Below are 18,256 nucleotides of genomic sequence, written 5' to 3' on the forward strand. Positions count from 1 at the left end.
TTTAAGAAGTCGGAAGAAATACTCCTCTTTAATGTTTGCCAGAGTACCTGGACACCTCGCTGATGCTGTTATATCTCAAGTACACATGAACATGAAGGCTTTACCTGAGACTTTATAACGTTAGATATATATCTTTGGTAATAGTGGCTTTGGTGGATTTTAGATAGCTTGAATGGAATTTAAAAAGAAAAATGTACTTGATGTTAAAACTCACCCCTTTTATTTATAATCCCTTTGAAGAACTTACAAAAATTATCAATTATGAATAATGTAGGATTTGTATGGCGCACGTTTCCTTCTTGCTAGGTGCTCAAGGCGCTCCTATATTATACATAATACATACATGTATGTATTTTAGCCCCATTCAAATCAATCATGCATCTGATTTTAAATGTTAGGAATCATCAATCATGCCAACAGTACTCAATGGGGCTAATCTCATCATGGTCAAAATATGCTATCAAAAACTCAGAAATGAAAAATAAAAACATTTTTTTGCATCGACTTTGGTACTCGTTTGTTTTCACAAGTTACCTTCTTGATTTCCATGATGTCCATCGCAAGGAGAACAATGAAGGCTCTGACACTGAACTGTAACGATTCCTCAGTGTGGTTTAAAAAGTCGGAAGAAATACTCCTCTTTAATGTTTGCCAGAGTACCTGGACACCTCGCTGATGCTGTTATATCTCAAGTACACATGAATATGAAGGCTTTACCTGAGACTTAGGGAAGTGATCTCTGCTTGGCTGCTAGGTTGTTTAAGAAGTCGGAAGAAATACTCCTATTTAATGTTTGCCAGAGTACCTGGACACCTCGCTGATGCTGTTATATCTCAAGTACACATGAACACGAAGGCTTTACCTGAGACTTTAGGGAGGTGATCTCTGCTTGGCTGCTAGGTTGTTTATGAAGTCGGAAGAAATACTCCTCTTTAATGTTTGCCAGAGTACCTGGACACCTCGCTGATGCTGTTATATCTCAAGTACACATGAACATGAAGGCTTTACCTGAGACTTAGGGAGGTGCTCTCTGCTTGGCTGCGAGGTTGTTTAAGAAGTCGGAAGAAATACTCCTCTTTAATGTTTGCCAGAGTACCTGGACACCTCGCTGATGCTGTTATATCTCAAGTACACATGAACACGAAGGCTTTACCTGAGACTTTAGGGAGGTGCTCTCTGCTTGGTTGCTAGGTTGTGAAGTGGCTTGGAAATTCAGAGCAGAGACATTCTTTCTATAGTCAATGGTATTATTCTATTGTCATTGGATGGCATGTAGATTACTGTGAAGCATGTACAATGTATGTACATGACATTGGTATGTATATACAGCTGGCACTTCTATTCATAAGTTCTTCAATAAACAGATGCCTTTTAGTATTCTTCACTGAGTCCTATAAAAAGTACGTAAGAGACAAGGAGACATACATAGAGATTAATATTTCAATATGAGTGCAATTGTGTAATGAATTTCATGATTAAAGGGGGGGGGGGTCTCCAGCATATAATGAAATATGAATTCAAATGTGCTTTTTCATTGTAATTCTTTTAGATACTTGTACATTGTGTACAGTACAGTGTATTATATAGATTATGTCTGTATCTGTGTCTTCCATAACAATTAGAAAGACGCCATGTGCAGCCGATCATCCATCAGATTCGCTATTTTAAATAATAGGAATCTATTTCTCACAGATTAGTGCCTATACCACCCCAATATTACTGCAGTTTTTGAAGTCCTTGTATGCATTTGTTCATGTGTAAATTTCTGATATTTTGATGTGCTGAATTGTGATATATTCATTGTTTTGATAATTTTCTTCTGGCAAGTATCCATGTACTACATGTGTACATGTACTCACATTTCTTGTAGACAATGTTTGAAAATTATGAATAGATTGTCCCATGTGATTTGACACATAATGGAAACTGTTCTAGCCAAAAGTACACATCCTGATAAGGTCCTAGGTGAAGAGTGTTTAAGCTTACCTTTTTCTTAAACATTTTAGGGGCCAAATAACAACTATTCTACAGTACTGCAATTTAATTGGCTGATCTTGTTAAGATTGTGCATAAAGAGTTGAAACGGAGCCATGTAGATTAAATTGCCAAGCAGGAATCAATGACAGTTCAATAATTCAAACAATTCTATTCAAAGTTGAGACTGGGTCAGGAGGATCTTTATTGATTGACGTCACGCCTCCTGCACCAAGCCACTCATGCATGCCTGTTAAACAGGCCTTTTCAGTTCAAAACGTCACCCCATACTATTAACTGCAAACTAGTTTTGATACAGCTTCGCAAATACTAGACAGTCAACACTTTTTTAAGAGGAAAAGAAGATGTTTCTGAGTATTGTTTAGTTTGCTGTTTTCCGAGGAAATTGATTTCACAACCATGTAGTTCAGCTGTACATGTATGTACTGTGCTCTGTACAATTTATGCAGCCTGTCAAAAGAATTTAATATACATGTATGAAGCGGTGGTCAGTTTAGAAATGCAACTTTAGGGACAATCTGATATGCAGAGGAATAAATAAAAAGTTTCTTTAGGATTGGATGGTGACATTGCTTTGAAGTGACATCAGAAGAGCGCTCCATTATCAGTGTTTCTTGAATGCAAGCCAATAAGTAGAGATGAATGCTTCTTTAATTCTTGACATGAACGATCATGCAGGAATTTGAAATTCATAGGCATGTCTGGCTTTACTGCAACTCTGCATATATATGAGCCTACTCACATATTTTTTCAGAAATTTTACTGAACAGCTGAGGCCAAAGAAGTCTTTTCTCTGCTGGGGAATCAAATCTTATCAAACAGGCAAAAGTATTTGTGTGGGCACCTTGCTCTCTCAGGAGATGCAGCCAGAGGTTATCCATGAACCTACAACAAAGGTCCATGGATGGGTTATGCCAGTTTGTCTCTTTGCCCAGCAATAAATGTATCTCTCTGAATTGAACAGTACTTACTTGCAATGGTATTCATCAGACTTGGCCATTGGATTCTTTTATTCTGTGCTATAGAATAACTTTTTGACAAGCACTCCACAGTTCTATAGCAGTGCCACGATGCATACAGTTTTGACATTCCAGCTTTAATCTGTTTTATATTTAGAGATGGGAACTTTTATGTTTATGAATGTTGACCTCTTGCTAGTTGACTTTGCTTGTGTACAGTGTATTTCAGATGATTCTTTTATAATACCAGGCAATAATTGTGGGATATCATTTCGATTGGAGATTACTAAACATATTGGATTGATAAAGGATATTATAAGGCCTAGGCATTAAACATGATGAAGAAAAGTGAAAGAACTGCATCAGCAATGAAGGAAAAAGTCAGGTAATGTTTTATCGGTCAGTCACACATAATGACCTCCACTATACACATGAAATGACGTATGATGATAGGTGTGAATTGCATGTAAATGTGAACTTCCAAATGCCCACTGTGGCCAAATTAAAGGTGATGTTCACCCTGACGATATTTTTGTGGTAAAAATGCCAGATAAAAATATTTAATAAATAATGGTGAAAGTTTGAGAGAATTCTGTCAAAGGTTAAGTAAGTTATTAGAACAGTAGGTTCTTGATCTGTCACAAACCAGCAGTTGCCACAAAATGCATGAATATCAAATTTAAATTTTTTTATGGTATATAACATTTTTTCTTTCAGGAGCAGATGTGAAACGATTTGTGTAGGTACATTAAAAACTGAACAATTTTTGGAGAAAACTACATTTCATTGATTTTTTTAAAATTCACGATACATGGAAATAGGAAGTCATAAATATTAAAATTACACTTCTAATAGCCTTAATAATCTTTGATGGATTTTTCTCAAGCCTTCACCAGCATTTTTATTATTATTTTTACTGCTAGTTTTACAATAAACTTTTTGTCAGGGTGAACTTTTCCTTAAAAATTCAGCAAATTTTGCATATTTTTAAACCTGCAATACAAAGTATTTTCGTGACAACCACATGATTATGGGTGTGTTTATTTGACTCCCCTCCCTCAACCAACCCTTTCAAGACCCACAACCCCCCCCCCCTATGGCCTGAAAGGGTGCGGCCACCCCACTCCATCCCTACCCCACTTCCGCTCTGCAAACACTGCTGTCACAAGTACCCTACATTTTAATTTGAACTTTAAAATTATCATAATCAACCTATTTAACTTTTATTTGAAGATGTTGACAATCTAAAAGCCTGTCTAACATTTACCCAACTACACAATGCAAACAATGCAGTTATATGAGCCAATATTTTATTGTATACATGTGATATGCTCTTTGTGAAACTAAAACCTGTCTCATATTTCAAAGATCATATTTCATTCTCATATGTCATACAGTGAATAGTATTGGAGTGTGCACATGTGATCAAGATATGCTGGTATTTACCCCTTTATAGCTGTAGGTGTATAATGGTTGATATATTTCACAATGTGAAATACAAATTCAGTTTCTTTTTAATTTGTAAAGAACATTTGCAATATTTTACTGGTTAAAAATGTGTAATTTAGTGGCATTACGAGGGGGGGCTATGGTTTTTAATATTTATTCATTGTTTTTAAAGTGAATAAAGAAAGAGAGGTGGGGAAGAAGAAAACTTGAATTGACAAAAAATTATGTCATTTTAGATTGCCTTCCTTCTATAAAACAATACAATTGTCTACATACTGTACATGTACAAGAAATACTTGAGCACAGCAGGGATCATATTACAAAATTAAAGAGCTTAATGATTAACTATATCATACGAGATCAAATCTTCAGCACTGAGTACATTGTAGGTGAAGAACAGGGAGAAGGAGGAGGAGGTCGAGGGGGAGGGGGGGGAAAGAGGGGGAGGGGAAAATGTAAAGGAGGTGCAGGAGGCCAGTGGGTTTTATTCAAGTGTCCGTAGAGAATTTGAAGAGGGGGAGGAGCTAATGAAGGAGGTGGAGGGGGAGGGGGAGTAGAGAAGGAGTAGGAGGGGAAAGAGGCATATCAGGACAGTTTGTTGTATTCAAGCGTTGATTTGTGTGACAGATTTGGAGAGGGGAGGAGCTTTATTATAAAGTGTACAGCTGTATCTTGCATAATTTGAAAAAAAAAACATAGTAAGAAAACACAAAGTGTACACTTATTGAAATATGTAAACACCTCTCATCTCTTTCTCATTCTCTCTCTCTCTCTCTCTTTGCCGACAAAGTCAAGTTGATGTGATTATTCTTGCACAGAGAGTGATTTCCATCCCAGTATCATTTTATTAGTCTCGAGCATTTTCAGATCTATAAACAATGTTGGGCTCACTGTCGCTCACGCCTACGATTAGTCACCATTTATGTGCATGTCAGTAAACATTTGTAATGAAAGAAAAAAATTATGCTCCTCACATATTCATACAAGTTGGAGAGCTCTGTGTACAAGGCTACAATCAGTTGCGGATGAAGAAACTCTCAATAATATGCTGGTTTGTGTTTGTTGAAATGCAACTTTGATAAACTGCTGGTATATAGTGGTGCATGTAGGACTGCATGTATACACAGTGTACATATATACTGGTTACCACTTGAGACAAGGTTACTCTGTCTTGTGACAACTGTTGAGCAGCTTGATACCCTCATACACATGTCGATCTACATGTAATATTTGAGGAGCGTTCTATCTATGATTTTCTTGGACAAATTGTCTTTAATAGCCAGTCAAATGCAAGGATTGCAGGAGCTCATTATGGGAATTGATAGTTGTGTGAGATAAAAAAGGAAATTAAAACGTGAGAGTGCGTTCCTGTATGCCTCTGTGGATATACATGTCGGAATTAATGTCCGCAAGCGATACATGTAAGTAAATTCATTGTTTTGTTTTGTGTTGGCCGTGTACAGTCCACTATATTCTAGGAGAAGGCTGCAGCTTTTGTCTTTGCCTTGACGAGTCTGATGCAGAATAATGTTTGTGAAACATCAGCAATACGTGTGATTCGGCAAGATACATCACACTCCAGCCTTACATTTAATACTTCCTGTTTTGTTTTATTGGTGGTGGCAATTTTTGAAATGAAATAGAAAACCCGCAACGAATCCTAGTTGATACAAAGAAGAACTAATGCAAGGTAACACCAGAGCATATACTGTAGGTGATGAATGTATTAAAAAATACACTTACTAAAATTATTCAGTGAGCATATATGTAGGCCTACATGTATGCCTACACATTGTAGGCATATTCAGTACAGTAAAAAGTTAGACTAGAGGAGTATAAAGGTCTGATGAATGTAGACTACAGGTGGTGCACAGGTGGAAGAAAATGATGATGTATCTTTCCGTTGATATCTTGATGTGTCATCATATTACTGTCATCATGCCTCCCTAAAAACCATTTAAGAAATATCCTTGGCAAGTTAAAAACTTCCCTGCCCTGCTGTGTGGGTGACTGGCTCTCTTCAAGGTCAGCATACTTGTATCTCAAGCCTAGTTGCATAAAAAAATTTTCTTCTTTATGTGTTTGAGTCTGCCTCCGACAGTATAAATAGATGATCTTTGACCGAACAACAGAATACGAAAACCTCTGAATTAACAACAACAAAAAATGTTTGAAATGTCACAGAGTCGGTTGAATAAAGTCGATAAAGGATTTATTGGAATAAAACATGGCATGAAATATAAAAGCATTCCATTTATTTCATTTGAAGAGAGAAAAATTGAATAAAAAAATCAAGGAAAAAAATAATGAAAATTGTGCCCCTGAGCATCTTTAAATTTAACATCATGAACTCATCCTGAAAAAGATAAACTTTGGTGGAAGTTTCAATTTCCAAATGGAGAATATTCCGAGAGGAATTACTCGTATGCTTTTATTCTTTAAGTGCATTTCTTATGTCAGGCCATATGTAACGTAAATTGATTCCTGGCTAAAAAGCACTTTTTGCTGTAAACAAATAGAAGCAATTTAATGTTTATGGCTGTTTTATGCAGTAACATACCATGATATATATAGAATTTGATCACCACACTGAGTATTATCACTAATTTTTCATGTTCTAATAATCTTGGACCATTAAATCAACATTGTTTGCAGTCTTCTGTTTAAAAGTAGATGACCCATTTGAATATTTTTTGCCTTTACTTTTAGACCTGTTTATTGACAATTTTCTGCACACTTTCTTATAAATCTAAACAAGATTTGTATAAAAACAGCCCATAACCTTTCCAGATCAATGCTTGTCAGACTGCCAAATGCTGAAAAGTGCCTGATGTAAAGAGCCTTGGAAATCTCCATTCATTACACTTATAATTGTAAAGCCTTTAATGTTGCAGATTTGTGCATTACATGTATGCAGGTTGAGAAAAAGTAGCCTGTGATTTTTCCTGGCTCCCAAATACATTAAAATGTATTAATTGTTTCTATTAAATTGCATTGCTAGTAATTATTATTACCCCCAAATTAAAATGATCAAGAAAATATTTGCGTAACAATAAAGACAGTTTTGACCATAAACTGAACATCCCTTTTTAAAGAAAATGGAATATTAATGTTGTGTCTCATTTTATTTCAAACTCATTGATTAATTGTGACATCTTTTAATAGACACAGCTGTTTTTAGAGATGGAGATATTTCTAACATCCCAAATTAGGGAATCTGATAAAAAAGAGTTTGGCTCTTGCATTCATGAAATATGAAAAGTAGAGAGATGGTAAAAGAAGAGAGAGAGAGAGAAAAGGAGATTATTGACAAAGCTTTTGCACTATTACATGTATGTGATTTGGGATAAGACAAGATTAGCAGGATTAGAAATGGATCAGTATTGATCCTGTTTGCATTATGGTAATATCCTCGTCCAGTGCTTCTCTCTCTGCTTTCACTATTAAATTCAGCTTCATAATTTCACAATTCATTCATTATCGTGACTGTGTCCTATAGTTGAGCTACATGTATGTATTCCACCCAGTACTGTTTATTTTTTTACTGAATGTCAAACTTCAAAGTGAAATTTATCATGGTTTTGAGTTCAAGGTAAACTTGTGCATGTTTTTCTCATTTTGGCTATAATCAAATATTTGTGTAAATTCTGCTGGAACTTTACTGTAATTCATGTATTTACATGTATTTTTCTTTCTATTGAAGCACATTGCTAGTAATTATTATTACCCCAAATTATTAATGATCGGGAAAATATTTGTGTACTATAAAGAGAGTTTATTACCCTGGTAATCGGATCTATCCTGGCCTGCACATACACAATGTACATGTATGTACTCTCCCCACTCCCTGGGGAGCATTCCAACAAGAGTTCAAGACTCCATTGCTACGCATACTGTGTATCGGCTATCACATCCTTGCAGGCCTACCAAGCAATGACTTAATGCAGTATATGAAAAATCCTTTGGGTAATACTGTTAGGTTGATATAATTTTGAAAACAAAGGAGAAGAGTATACTTTACATTTTAGGGATAGACTTGTGAACTTCCTTGAACAACAGTCAGTCTAATTTGGAAAGGCATTCTCAAAGATGGATGCTCATTTACAAGCTAACCACACCTTGCCTGAGATTTTCCCGATATATAGCAACAAGTATGTATGTAATGCATCATGTAAAGTTCCAACCGGAAAAAAAGAAAGCTATAATTGAAACTAGGTGTTTAGAAGAGGACTCAGCAATATACTGAAGAGGATGTTTTTTTTTAAATCTACCCCATTATCGATTCAAATGTATTTTATTATTGTAAATTTATTATAAATGCAGGAAGGGAGTTACTGCCATTAACAACGGGGTGAAGAGCCTGCCGAAGGTTGGCCTGGGACCTCTCATCGCTGGTCAACCCAATGGACATCGAGCTCTACCGGACTCCATGAGTATGGACGAGAACGAGCTACTGTCGGAGCCCAAGTACCGGGCCTACGTCACTGCGGTAGAGAAAGCCCTCAAGGCCTTTGAGTATTCAAGCGAATGGGCCGATCTTATCTCGGCGTTGGGCAAGTTGAACAAGGTATTGATAATTCATGTTTTGGACCATTGCGAACTGATGACAATACTGAGTGTGGGTTGTTTCCCTTATCTTTTGGACTTTTTATGAAATAAAAAGTCCTTCAAATTTAACCCTTATTAAAAAGAGGATATAAATACTCCATTTATCTTATACAATGCATGGCAGAAAAATGTTTAAAAGTATTACTACTATATGTTTCAGTGGAGAGTAATCTTTTTATAAAATCCATTGTCAGAGACTGGCATCTTTTGCTACATGTACACATTGTTCATGAATATTGAGAGGCCACTCTTTATGATTTCAAATATTGTAGATCATATCCATACATGTTCAGTCGGGGGGGGGGGTGTTCACAAAGAAAGAATAACTGAATATTGCAACAATGCAAGCTATTGTATGTTGATTGTGTAATGAAACTGTTTCCTCACATGTTAATGGAAATAAGCCAGGTGCACAGTACTAAACAATGTCATCTCACTTTTTTGGACACCTTGTACATGTTTGAACACATCAATTATAGGAAAACAAAATGGAGCTGTTTTTGTCAAGTTTCATTTTCACTTTGAATTGCTTTCCAAAGTATGAGTATAAGCTAATTACCGTACAAGTGTCACATGACAATTTGGACTAATCGTTGAATAAGTTATCTTTAAATTGAAAGTATTCGATACCTAAGGTACACATTTTTAGTTTCATAAAGACTCCTTCGGTTCCAATAATATGGTAAATATGGTAAGATATTGCAATAGGTCAATGGTGTATTGAATTGCAATGTATGTACAGTGAATAACTGTATTAGTTTAAATCATTATTCATATCTACACACTAGTTACAACACATGGTTCCATGTTTATAAATGTAATTATAGAATGCTTATTAAAAATATTAGAGAGACTTTATTCCAGTCACAAGGGTTAGATTCAAAATGTAATCTTTTCAATTCTAGTACTTTTTATTATTTCACATGAAAGGCACCATGATAACTGCCCCTATCACATCATGTGTTGTCTTCTTAAATATCAATTGAAATTTTAAAAAAGTTTTGAATTTGAATGATTACATGTTGTTTTCAAATATTATTTTGTATCAATATCTACATGTATAGGTCTTGCAAACAAACTCTCGATACCGGATCATACCGAAGCGTCTCTTGATCGGCAAACGTTTGGCTCAGTGCACACACCCTGCCCTCCCTAGCGGTGTTCATCTCAAGGCATTAGAAACGTATGATCTTATCTTCAGATTCATTGGACCAAAGCTACTATGTCAGGTAAGTTTTGAAAGGAATTATTCTATAAAGTGATATGTCAATTGCTGAAGAGAATAGAATAATGTGAACTTTCATATTATTTCCTGGAAATTTAGAGTAAATTTAAGCTAAATAAAAGTAGTTGCAGTAAAACACTGATTTCATGAGAAAGTATGTAAAACTATTAAGGTTTAAGTATTACTACATCATCTTGGATCTAGATCTGGTACAGTTAAATTGAACTTTGTGATTCAATCATAAAATCTAAGCTGAAAAACAATCACAGTGGAGATTGCCAACACAGATACAGTAGGCACATGTGGGACAGTGTATATTATTATTGCTGGAATAAAGACCCGACGGAAGAGCCCTAATCCGAGCTTATTTTGCTTATTTCTCAGCAATTGCACAATTTCTTCCAGAATCCTTTGGCACATATATTTTGATATTGGATTCTGTAAAAAGTCATTTTGAGATTCGTTACTACAACTTGCATTTATCTTTGGAATAAGAAATTACAGTATACCTTCGTGGTTCTACTCATTTTGATTTGTGGTTTTGGTATCATTTATCTGACAGATTGGTAGTACAGTGCTATGTTGCTTTTTATATTTACATATACATGTATATATAAAGTATGCTTTGACAACAAATTTATTGCAAGAGTGAGGGATTGTACATTGCACGTTTGGTCGTACATGTATGTACCGGTACTTACAAGAGCAAGTCTATTGCAATGCCTCATTTCAGGTGCTTATGAATTTTAAATGGTACATGTATGTTTCGATAGTTCATTTAAGTCTGCATTATCGTTGCATTGTTATTGTGGGAATGTGGCAGTTTATACCATCTGGTAGAATTCAACAGATGGTTCAATATTTTTGTTTGCACATATTTGTTACAAGGTATTTTTATTCACTTTTGTTTGAATTCAGATGTTACATGTTCAGTTGTTGGTTTTATCTCCATGATGTACAAAATACATCATGAACATGGATCACCTTCAATACAAAAAAATACATGTAGGCTATGTGGTTCATTCTCTTGAATTTATTATGTCATAATCTATAGATCTAGAATTTCTGATGTAGATTTTGATATTACCAAGCCTTCATACTGAAGTGAGATTTAATTCATGACAGAAATGAATGCACAGTTTTTGGTACATTTGATGCAATATACAGTGGTGCTACAGTAAAAGTTTTAATAGTGAACCCCATCAGAAAATGCCTTCCTTCATGCTGAGTGATGAATGTAGTTTTTGTACCCAAAACTACCATTGTCTGGCAAGCCCAGAGAAACTAACCGCATTGAATGTAACATTTTATCATCTGACTTCACAATGAAATATCTAAAAGATGGCAGAGCTTGAACACTTTTAAAGGACAAGTCCACCCCAACAAAAACTTGATTTGAATAAAAAGAGAAAAATTCAAGAAGCAAACACTGAAAATTTCATCAAAATCAGATGTAAAATAAGAAAGTTATAGCATTTTAAAGTTTCGCTTATTTTCAACAAAATTGTTATATGAACGAGCCAGTTACATCCAAATGAGAGAGTTGATGACATCACTCACTATTTCTTTTGTATTTTATTGTATGAAATATGAAATATTTTAATTTTCTCGTCATTGTCATGTGAAATGAAGTTTCATTCCTCCCTGAACACGTGGAATTCCTTTATTTTAACATTTTGTGCTTCAGGCAAGGAGGTCCTATTCGTAAAAATTTAAATATTGTATAATTCAAACAATAAAAAAACAAAAGAAATAGTGAATGGGTGACATCATCGACTCCCTCATTTGGATGTAACTGGCTCGTTCATGTAACTATTTTGTTGAAAATAAGCGAGACTTTGAAATGTCATAACTTTCTTATTTTATATCCGATTTTGATGAAATTTTCAGCATTGTGCTTGTCTGATTTTTCTCTATTGATTCAAATCAACATTTTTCTGAGGTGGACTTGACCTTTAAATATGTTCATTTTCTGGTGGGGTTCACTAACTTTTTAGCGCCATTGTATATCAAGATTATTTGAATTGCAGAAATATAGATGAAACATTGTTTGGATTGGAGATTACCTGTCATACAGCACAGTCCGAAAAGCTATTAAGTGATCATACAAATCTACATTAAAGATGACAAATTATTGTAACATTTTGAAATGTTCTGAAATACAGGTTTTATAAATTCATTCATTCCTCTTCTTTCAGGATATGTTTATCTACAGCGCAGGCCTGTTCCCTCTCCTGGGCAATGCCTCTATGTCGGTCAAGCCAGTTCTCCTCAATATATACGAGGAGCATTATCTGCCGTTAGGAGAGCACCTGAAGCCCGCCCTCACTGGTCTTCTTCAAGGCATCCTTCCAGGTTTAGAGGAAGGTTCTGATTTCTTTGACAGGTATCGTATTGATTCCTAGGCCCTGTTGCAGTAGTCTGCAAGCACAGACTCATGTTTGACACTTAAAAAAATTAAACCATGTCTTGAGTGAAGGCTACAGTAGATGCCAAACTCTCTTTCAGGCAGCAGGGAATAATTTTCCCGATAGTGCATTGCACTTTGCTCCACATTTTTTGAAAGACCGCTATGCATAAAGTCTCTTGTATCGCATATTTTTACATAGGACTGTGCATTACTTTAATAGTTTGGAGCTTTTCTCTTATGACCAAAATGCTATTCAATTTCGTATTGAATTAAAGCAAAATTATTCCCTGGGCAGCCACAGTACATACATACATGTATAGTGTGTGTAGTCTTGGTACTTCAGACTCCGCATTATGCGCTATGTGAATTGCGAAAACCAAGGGACTGTGCACGCAGACTACTGTTGTAGAGTTTCTGTTTTCTGTAATGTACATATAACTTTACCATGTATGGTAACTACCGTGGTAACAATGCTCAACTTCCAGTTGGAATCAATGACTGGCCAGCATTCTGATCTATGGTTTAATTCAAACGCTGGTCTAAAGTTGCGGTTTAACCATGGATAATTCACATTACGAAAATTTCCCGTTTGATTCTCGACCTCACTTCGGACTGCAAACTGCGGTCGCATACCCCGTTTTGCGTTTGCAAATCTCAAACAACTTTTCCAACCCCGATAAACCCATCTTGGCCAGGTAATCCCCTTGTCTCGATTTCACCACCACGGGCCAGCTAAACGAGCATTGAGCCAAGGACGAAATGATAAACAACAGCTGTGCTATTACGTAAGACTTGTCTGCCTGTAGAAGGATCTTCGGAATGAAATTATTGTATTCGATATTAATCACGTTTTCAAAGGCATATTACATTCAGACATCCAATACTAGTCCATTTTCAATTTCGAACGAAGAAAATAGACCTCGAAATAAGGAAAGTATGCGGAATAAAAATTACGGTATGCTTAGCATGCAAGGACCGCGATGCATCCCATCTAGTTTCTGTCCGTACAGCAAGAAAATATGGGATGCATGCCGTTCACTCGCGCAACGATACAGTCTTAACGAAAGAAAGGAAGGAAGGAAGGAAGAGAGAGAGAAAGAAAGAAAGAAAGAAAGAAAAAGAAAGAAAGAAAGGAAGAAAAAAGTTTCTATCAACGCGTGTATACATGGAACTCCATGCACTCAACAGAATGCAATCCATCGTGTGTGGCCCCCTGCTGTGACCGTTGATGCTAGGGTGTATTATCTTCGGACCGAGGTCAAGAAACAGGTGTTTCTATACTTAAATTTCATGCTTGAGGGCAATAGGGTTTTGAGAAGAGATTTGATGATAAGGGAAACTTGGGGTATACTGCTCTTAAACGCAAAATTTTCGTCATGCATATGACAGGTATCTCTAATAAACAGGACAAGTTTGATTTGTCAGGTTATTGACACTCAAATCATTCATAATTCACTGGGAATAAGTACCAAAAAAGTTCTCTTCATTATTAATAAATGATTAAAGAGCCAAGTAAAGAAACATATGTACATGTAATGTAGATGCAATTTTGAAATTCTTTTTTCCCATAACATTATCACAGAAATAGGCCATGGCCAAAGTTAAACCACACTTCAGAATATGGGCCTGTGGGAGTTACTACTGGATGGCAAAATTACCATTATTGTTGAGTGTTATGTTATGTCGTTGATTTTTAGAGTATCCAAATTGAGCAAACAATTCAATCTCAGTACACTAGAAAGAAATTTCATAAAACTTTTTGTTTTTTTTTTTTTTTTTTTTTTTTTTTTTTTTATTTGTATGTTCTCATTTACATCGTCACTGTACATAGAACAAAAATAAAAAATCAACATCATGATATACATTAGAAATCAACATAAAAAAAAACATTTTATAAATATAGCAAGAAAGAATTTTAAATACATGTTCAATAGTAAGCAAACATAATGCCTAAATTGACTATTCAATTTTTGTTTTGCATTTTTTCCAAAAAATACTTCTTTTTATATTTGCTCTCCATTTTATTTCTTCTATGAATATTTCAAATATTTCTTTAAAATTTGATTTTCTTTTTTGTTGAAAAATTGTATAAGAAGCTAAATTGAGTAATACATTAAAGAAAGATATAACGTTTTGTCCATTACCACCATGTCTACCAATCACAATGTCTTTATAACTTATATCCACATTTTTAATATTCAGATTGATGGTAACACAAAAGTTACTGAATTTTAACCAAAAGAGTCTAGAATAATGGCAATCATAAAATAAGTGATAATAGTTGTCAATAGTTTTACATTTAAGACAAAGTGGAGATTCTGCCAATTTAAATCGAAACAAATATTCATTTGACATCAAAAGTTTATACAAAAATTTAAAGTTGAATTCAGCTAAACGAAATTCTTCAATGAAAGTAACTTTTTCTTTCCAGATATTGTTCCAAATCAGATTTTCTTTGAAATAAAGTGACCAATATTGCTCAACATTTGGGGTTATAAACTTTTTATCCACAAGATAATTGTATAATAATTTAGAAAGTTTAAAAGATAAATGTTTACTTTGTTTTATATGTATGACAGGATCATGATCCTTCAATTGAAAGTAGCTAACAATTGAATGATTTAAGCAATGTTTTTCTTTAACCAAAATGTTTTTCCATTTTTCTGGTATACAACTCCAAATTAATTTCGATTCACATAAATAATTTCCTTTTTTCTTTAATTTTGCATGAATACGCAATATATCCAATAGTCCATCGCTGTTAATAATATCTCCAATAACAAGAATGTCTGAGCATACCCAATGCTTCCAAAACAAACATTTATTCTTATACAAAATGTTTTTATTACCCCATAACAATTGTTGCCTAATATCTTCACCTGTATTTTCAAAAGAGGGTTTATTATTACACATTTTCCAAGCAATTATACATTGACGATAAAATAATGGAAGTTGTTTCATTTCAGGCATTTGACATTCTTTTTCAAAAGACATTTTAAGAACAAGTGAATTCGGTCCAAAGTAATTGAGGTGTAGTTCAGGAAGGAACTTCCATCTAAAATTGTGATCCTTGTTTTCAAATAGATTGTTTAGCCAAACTGTTTTTAGGGCGTTACATTGTGAGACAAAATCAGGCATATTTATTCCTCCTTTTTCAGTTCTACCAATCATTGTTTTTCTTTTTATTTTATCTCGCCCTTTCCAAATAAACTTAAATATAATTTGTTCAACTTTTTTATTAATGTGATCAAGCATGGGAAATACAGTCATTAAATAGGTTATATTTGAAAGAATTAAAGATTTTAATACAGTAACTTTTCCGAAAAATGTTAAATACCGGCATTTCCACAATAATACTTGGTTTTCAATTTTTGTAACTTTTTCTTTCCAAGTTTTTTCATAAGCATCAAACATATTTTTACTAAAATACACCCCTAGAGTTTTTATAAACACACTTTTCCAATCAATCTTTTGAAAAAAATTGCAATTAAAATTTCCAAAGCTAAAACCTGAGCTTTTCGAAACATTTAACGATGGTCCAGCAACTTTGCAAAAGGTTTGGACTCTTTCCATTACTTTTTTTAAAGACAGTTCATCCGCTACAAATACTGTGGTGTCATCAGCAAATTGACTTATCTTGATCTCAACTGAATTATTTACATTATTCGTCAAAGTAATACCTTTAATGTTATTATTCTTATTCAAATCAATTGACAAAAATTCTACAACTACTAAAAATAACAGGGCAGACACTGGACAACCTTGTCTCACTCCTCTAGTTAGAGGGAAATAAACTGACTGCCAATTTAAATTCATTATACAACTTTCTGCATCAGCATATAAGGCTTTTATATAACTTATGAATTTATTACCGAAATTAAATTTTTCAAGGGCTCTATAAAGAAAATTCCTATCAACTTTATCAAAGGCCTTTTCTAGGTCCAAAAATAAAATAGCCCCCGATTTTTCATGTTTTGTCATATAATTTATCACATCATCAATAAGTCTTATACTGTTTCCAATAAAACGGCCTTTTAAGTAGGCATTTTGATCGAACGAAATACATGATCTTAATACTGGTTTCAATCTCTCTGCCAAAACTGATGCCAATATTTTGTAATCAGTGTTTAAAAGACTGATAGGCCTCCAGTTGGATAGTAAATCTTTTCGTCCCTTTTTATGCAAAAGTGTAATAACAGCTCTATTTTGACTAACTGATAAATTCCCAACTGATAACGAATGGTTAAATAAATTTAACAAAATAGTTTTTAAATGATCCCAAAAGCATTTGTAAAATTCAAACGTTAAACCATCTGGACCTGGACTTTTACCAAGTTTTGAATTTTGGATAGCTTTATTACATTCATGAATTGTCAGTGTGCTATCACACATTAATTTTTGTTTTTCGTTTAATGAATTTTCTATGTGAATATTTTCAAAATAATCATCAATATCCTTACTATCTATATTTTCCGATTTTGAAAAAAGTTCTGAGAAATATTCCACCTCAGCAGTCAAGATATCGTTTTGACTTGTGAAAACTTTACCATTGTGTTCCACTTTAAACAAATTCTTCTGTTGATAATTTCTTTTTTCAAGACCTAGAAAAAATTTGTTATTACGTTCCCCCTCTTCATACCACTTGATTTTGGATCTTACTAAAGCTCCATGAACTTTATAATCATAAAGATTATTTAGTTCTCTTCGTATTTCTTTAATTTCTTGATTCTGTTTCGTAGATATAATTTTCTGCTTGGTAAGATAATCAAGTCTTTGTTGTAAATATACTTGTTTACATTTTATATTGTTAGATTTATCTATACAAAAATATATTGATTTTTGTTTGACATCTTTTTTGAATAAATCCCAAAGTAATCTTATATCAGCTACTTGATTATTAATATTTTCCCCAAGGTCTTTTATTAAAGCAATAATTATTTTTTTGTATTCAGAGTCTTGTAACAAAGAGTTATTGAGTTTCCATAGACCTTTGCCCTTTCTAAATTTGTTGAATTCAATTTTTATAAGAACTGGATTATGATCTGATAAAAATCTCCCTATTATATTGCAGCTGATAGTATTATTCTTAAGTCTATCAGAAACTAAGAAAAAATCTATTCTAGTCTCAATAGGAGACTGTCGTATTAGTTGATGAGTAAATTCAATAGAGTTGGGATGTTTGAGTCTCCAGATATCAACGAAATCTCTTAACTCAGACTGTTCTCGTAGGTACTTTGCATCTGAAAAATCTTTCAAAATCCCTCCTCTTTTGTCAGATGTATAGTTTAAAACAGTATTGAAATCGCCACCAAAAATTACACAATCACTAGGAAGGATATTGTCATCTAAGAAGGCAAAACAAGACTTGAAAAAAATCCTTCTACTTGTCAAAATATTCGGAGCATAAATATTAAGTAGCCATAGCGACTCACCACCATATAATATGTTAACAGCATTTGATCGACCTTCATGGAAGGATATATGATTAAGAACTTCAACTGAGTGACAATTTATTAGAATACTAGTACCACAACTGTTAGAAGTTCCAACAGAGTGGTAGGACTGACCTTTCCAATCAAATTTATCATGAACCTGAATGATTTCTTTTGT

General features: G+C 34.1%; 1 protein-coding gene across 4 annotated transcripts in view; it reads left to right on the forward strand.

The window, feature by feature from the left end:
* LOC121413781 (protein dopey-1-like) overlaps nucleotides 1–18,256 on the forward strand; it is a 59,427-nt gene that overhangs the window by 16,627 nt on the left and 24,544 nt on the right. For 2 of the 4 annotated variants that reach the window (XM_041606727.1, XM_041606728.1), the window contains exons 1-4: nucleotides 2,457–3,339; nucleotides 8,727–8,970; nucleotides 10,076–10,240; nucleotides 12,435–12,622. In XM_041606727.1, the coding sequence (XP_041462661.1) occupies nucleotides 3,290–3,339; nucleotides 8,727–8,970; nucleotides 10,076–10,240; nucleotides 12,435–12,622 (647 nt within the window). In that variant the 5' untranslated portion in view covers nucleotides 2,457–3,289. Of the gene's footprint in view, nucleotides 1–2,456; nucleotides 3,340–5,723; nucleotides 5,825–8,726; nucleotides 8,971–10,075; nucleotides 10,241–12,434; nucleotides 12,623–18,256 lie in introns of those variants that run through there. The other 2 variants (XM_041606729.1, XM_041606731.1) reach the window with 2 other exon arrangements.

This window comes from Lytechinus variegatus, chromosome 4, assembly GCF_018143015.1.
Source record: "Lytechinus variegatus isolate NC3 chromosome 4, Lvar_3.0, whole genome shotgun sequence".
Classification (NCBI taxonomy): Eukaryota; Metazoa; Echinodermata; class Echinoidea; order Temnopleuroida; family Toxopneustidae; genus Lytechinus; species Lytechinus variegatus.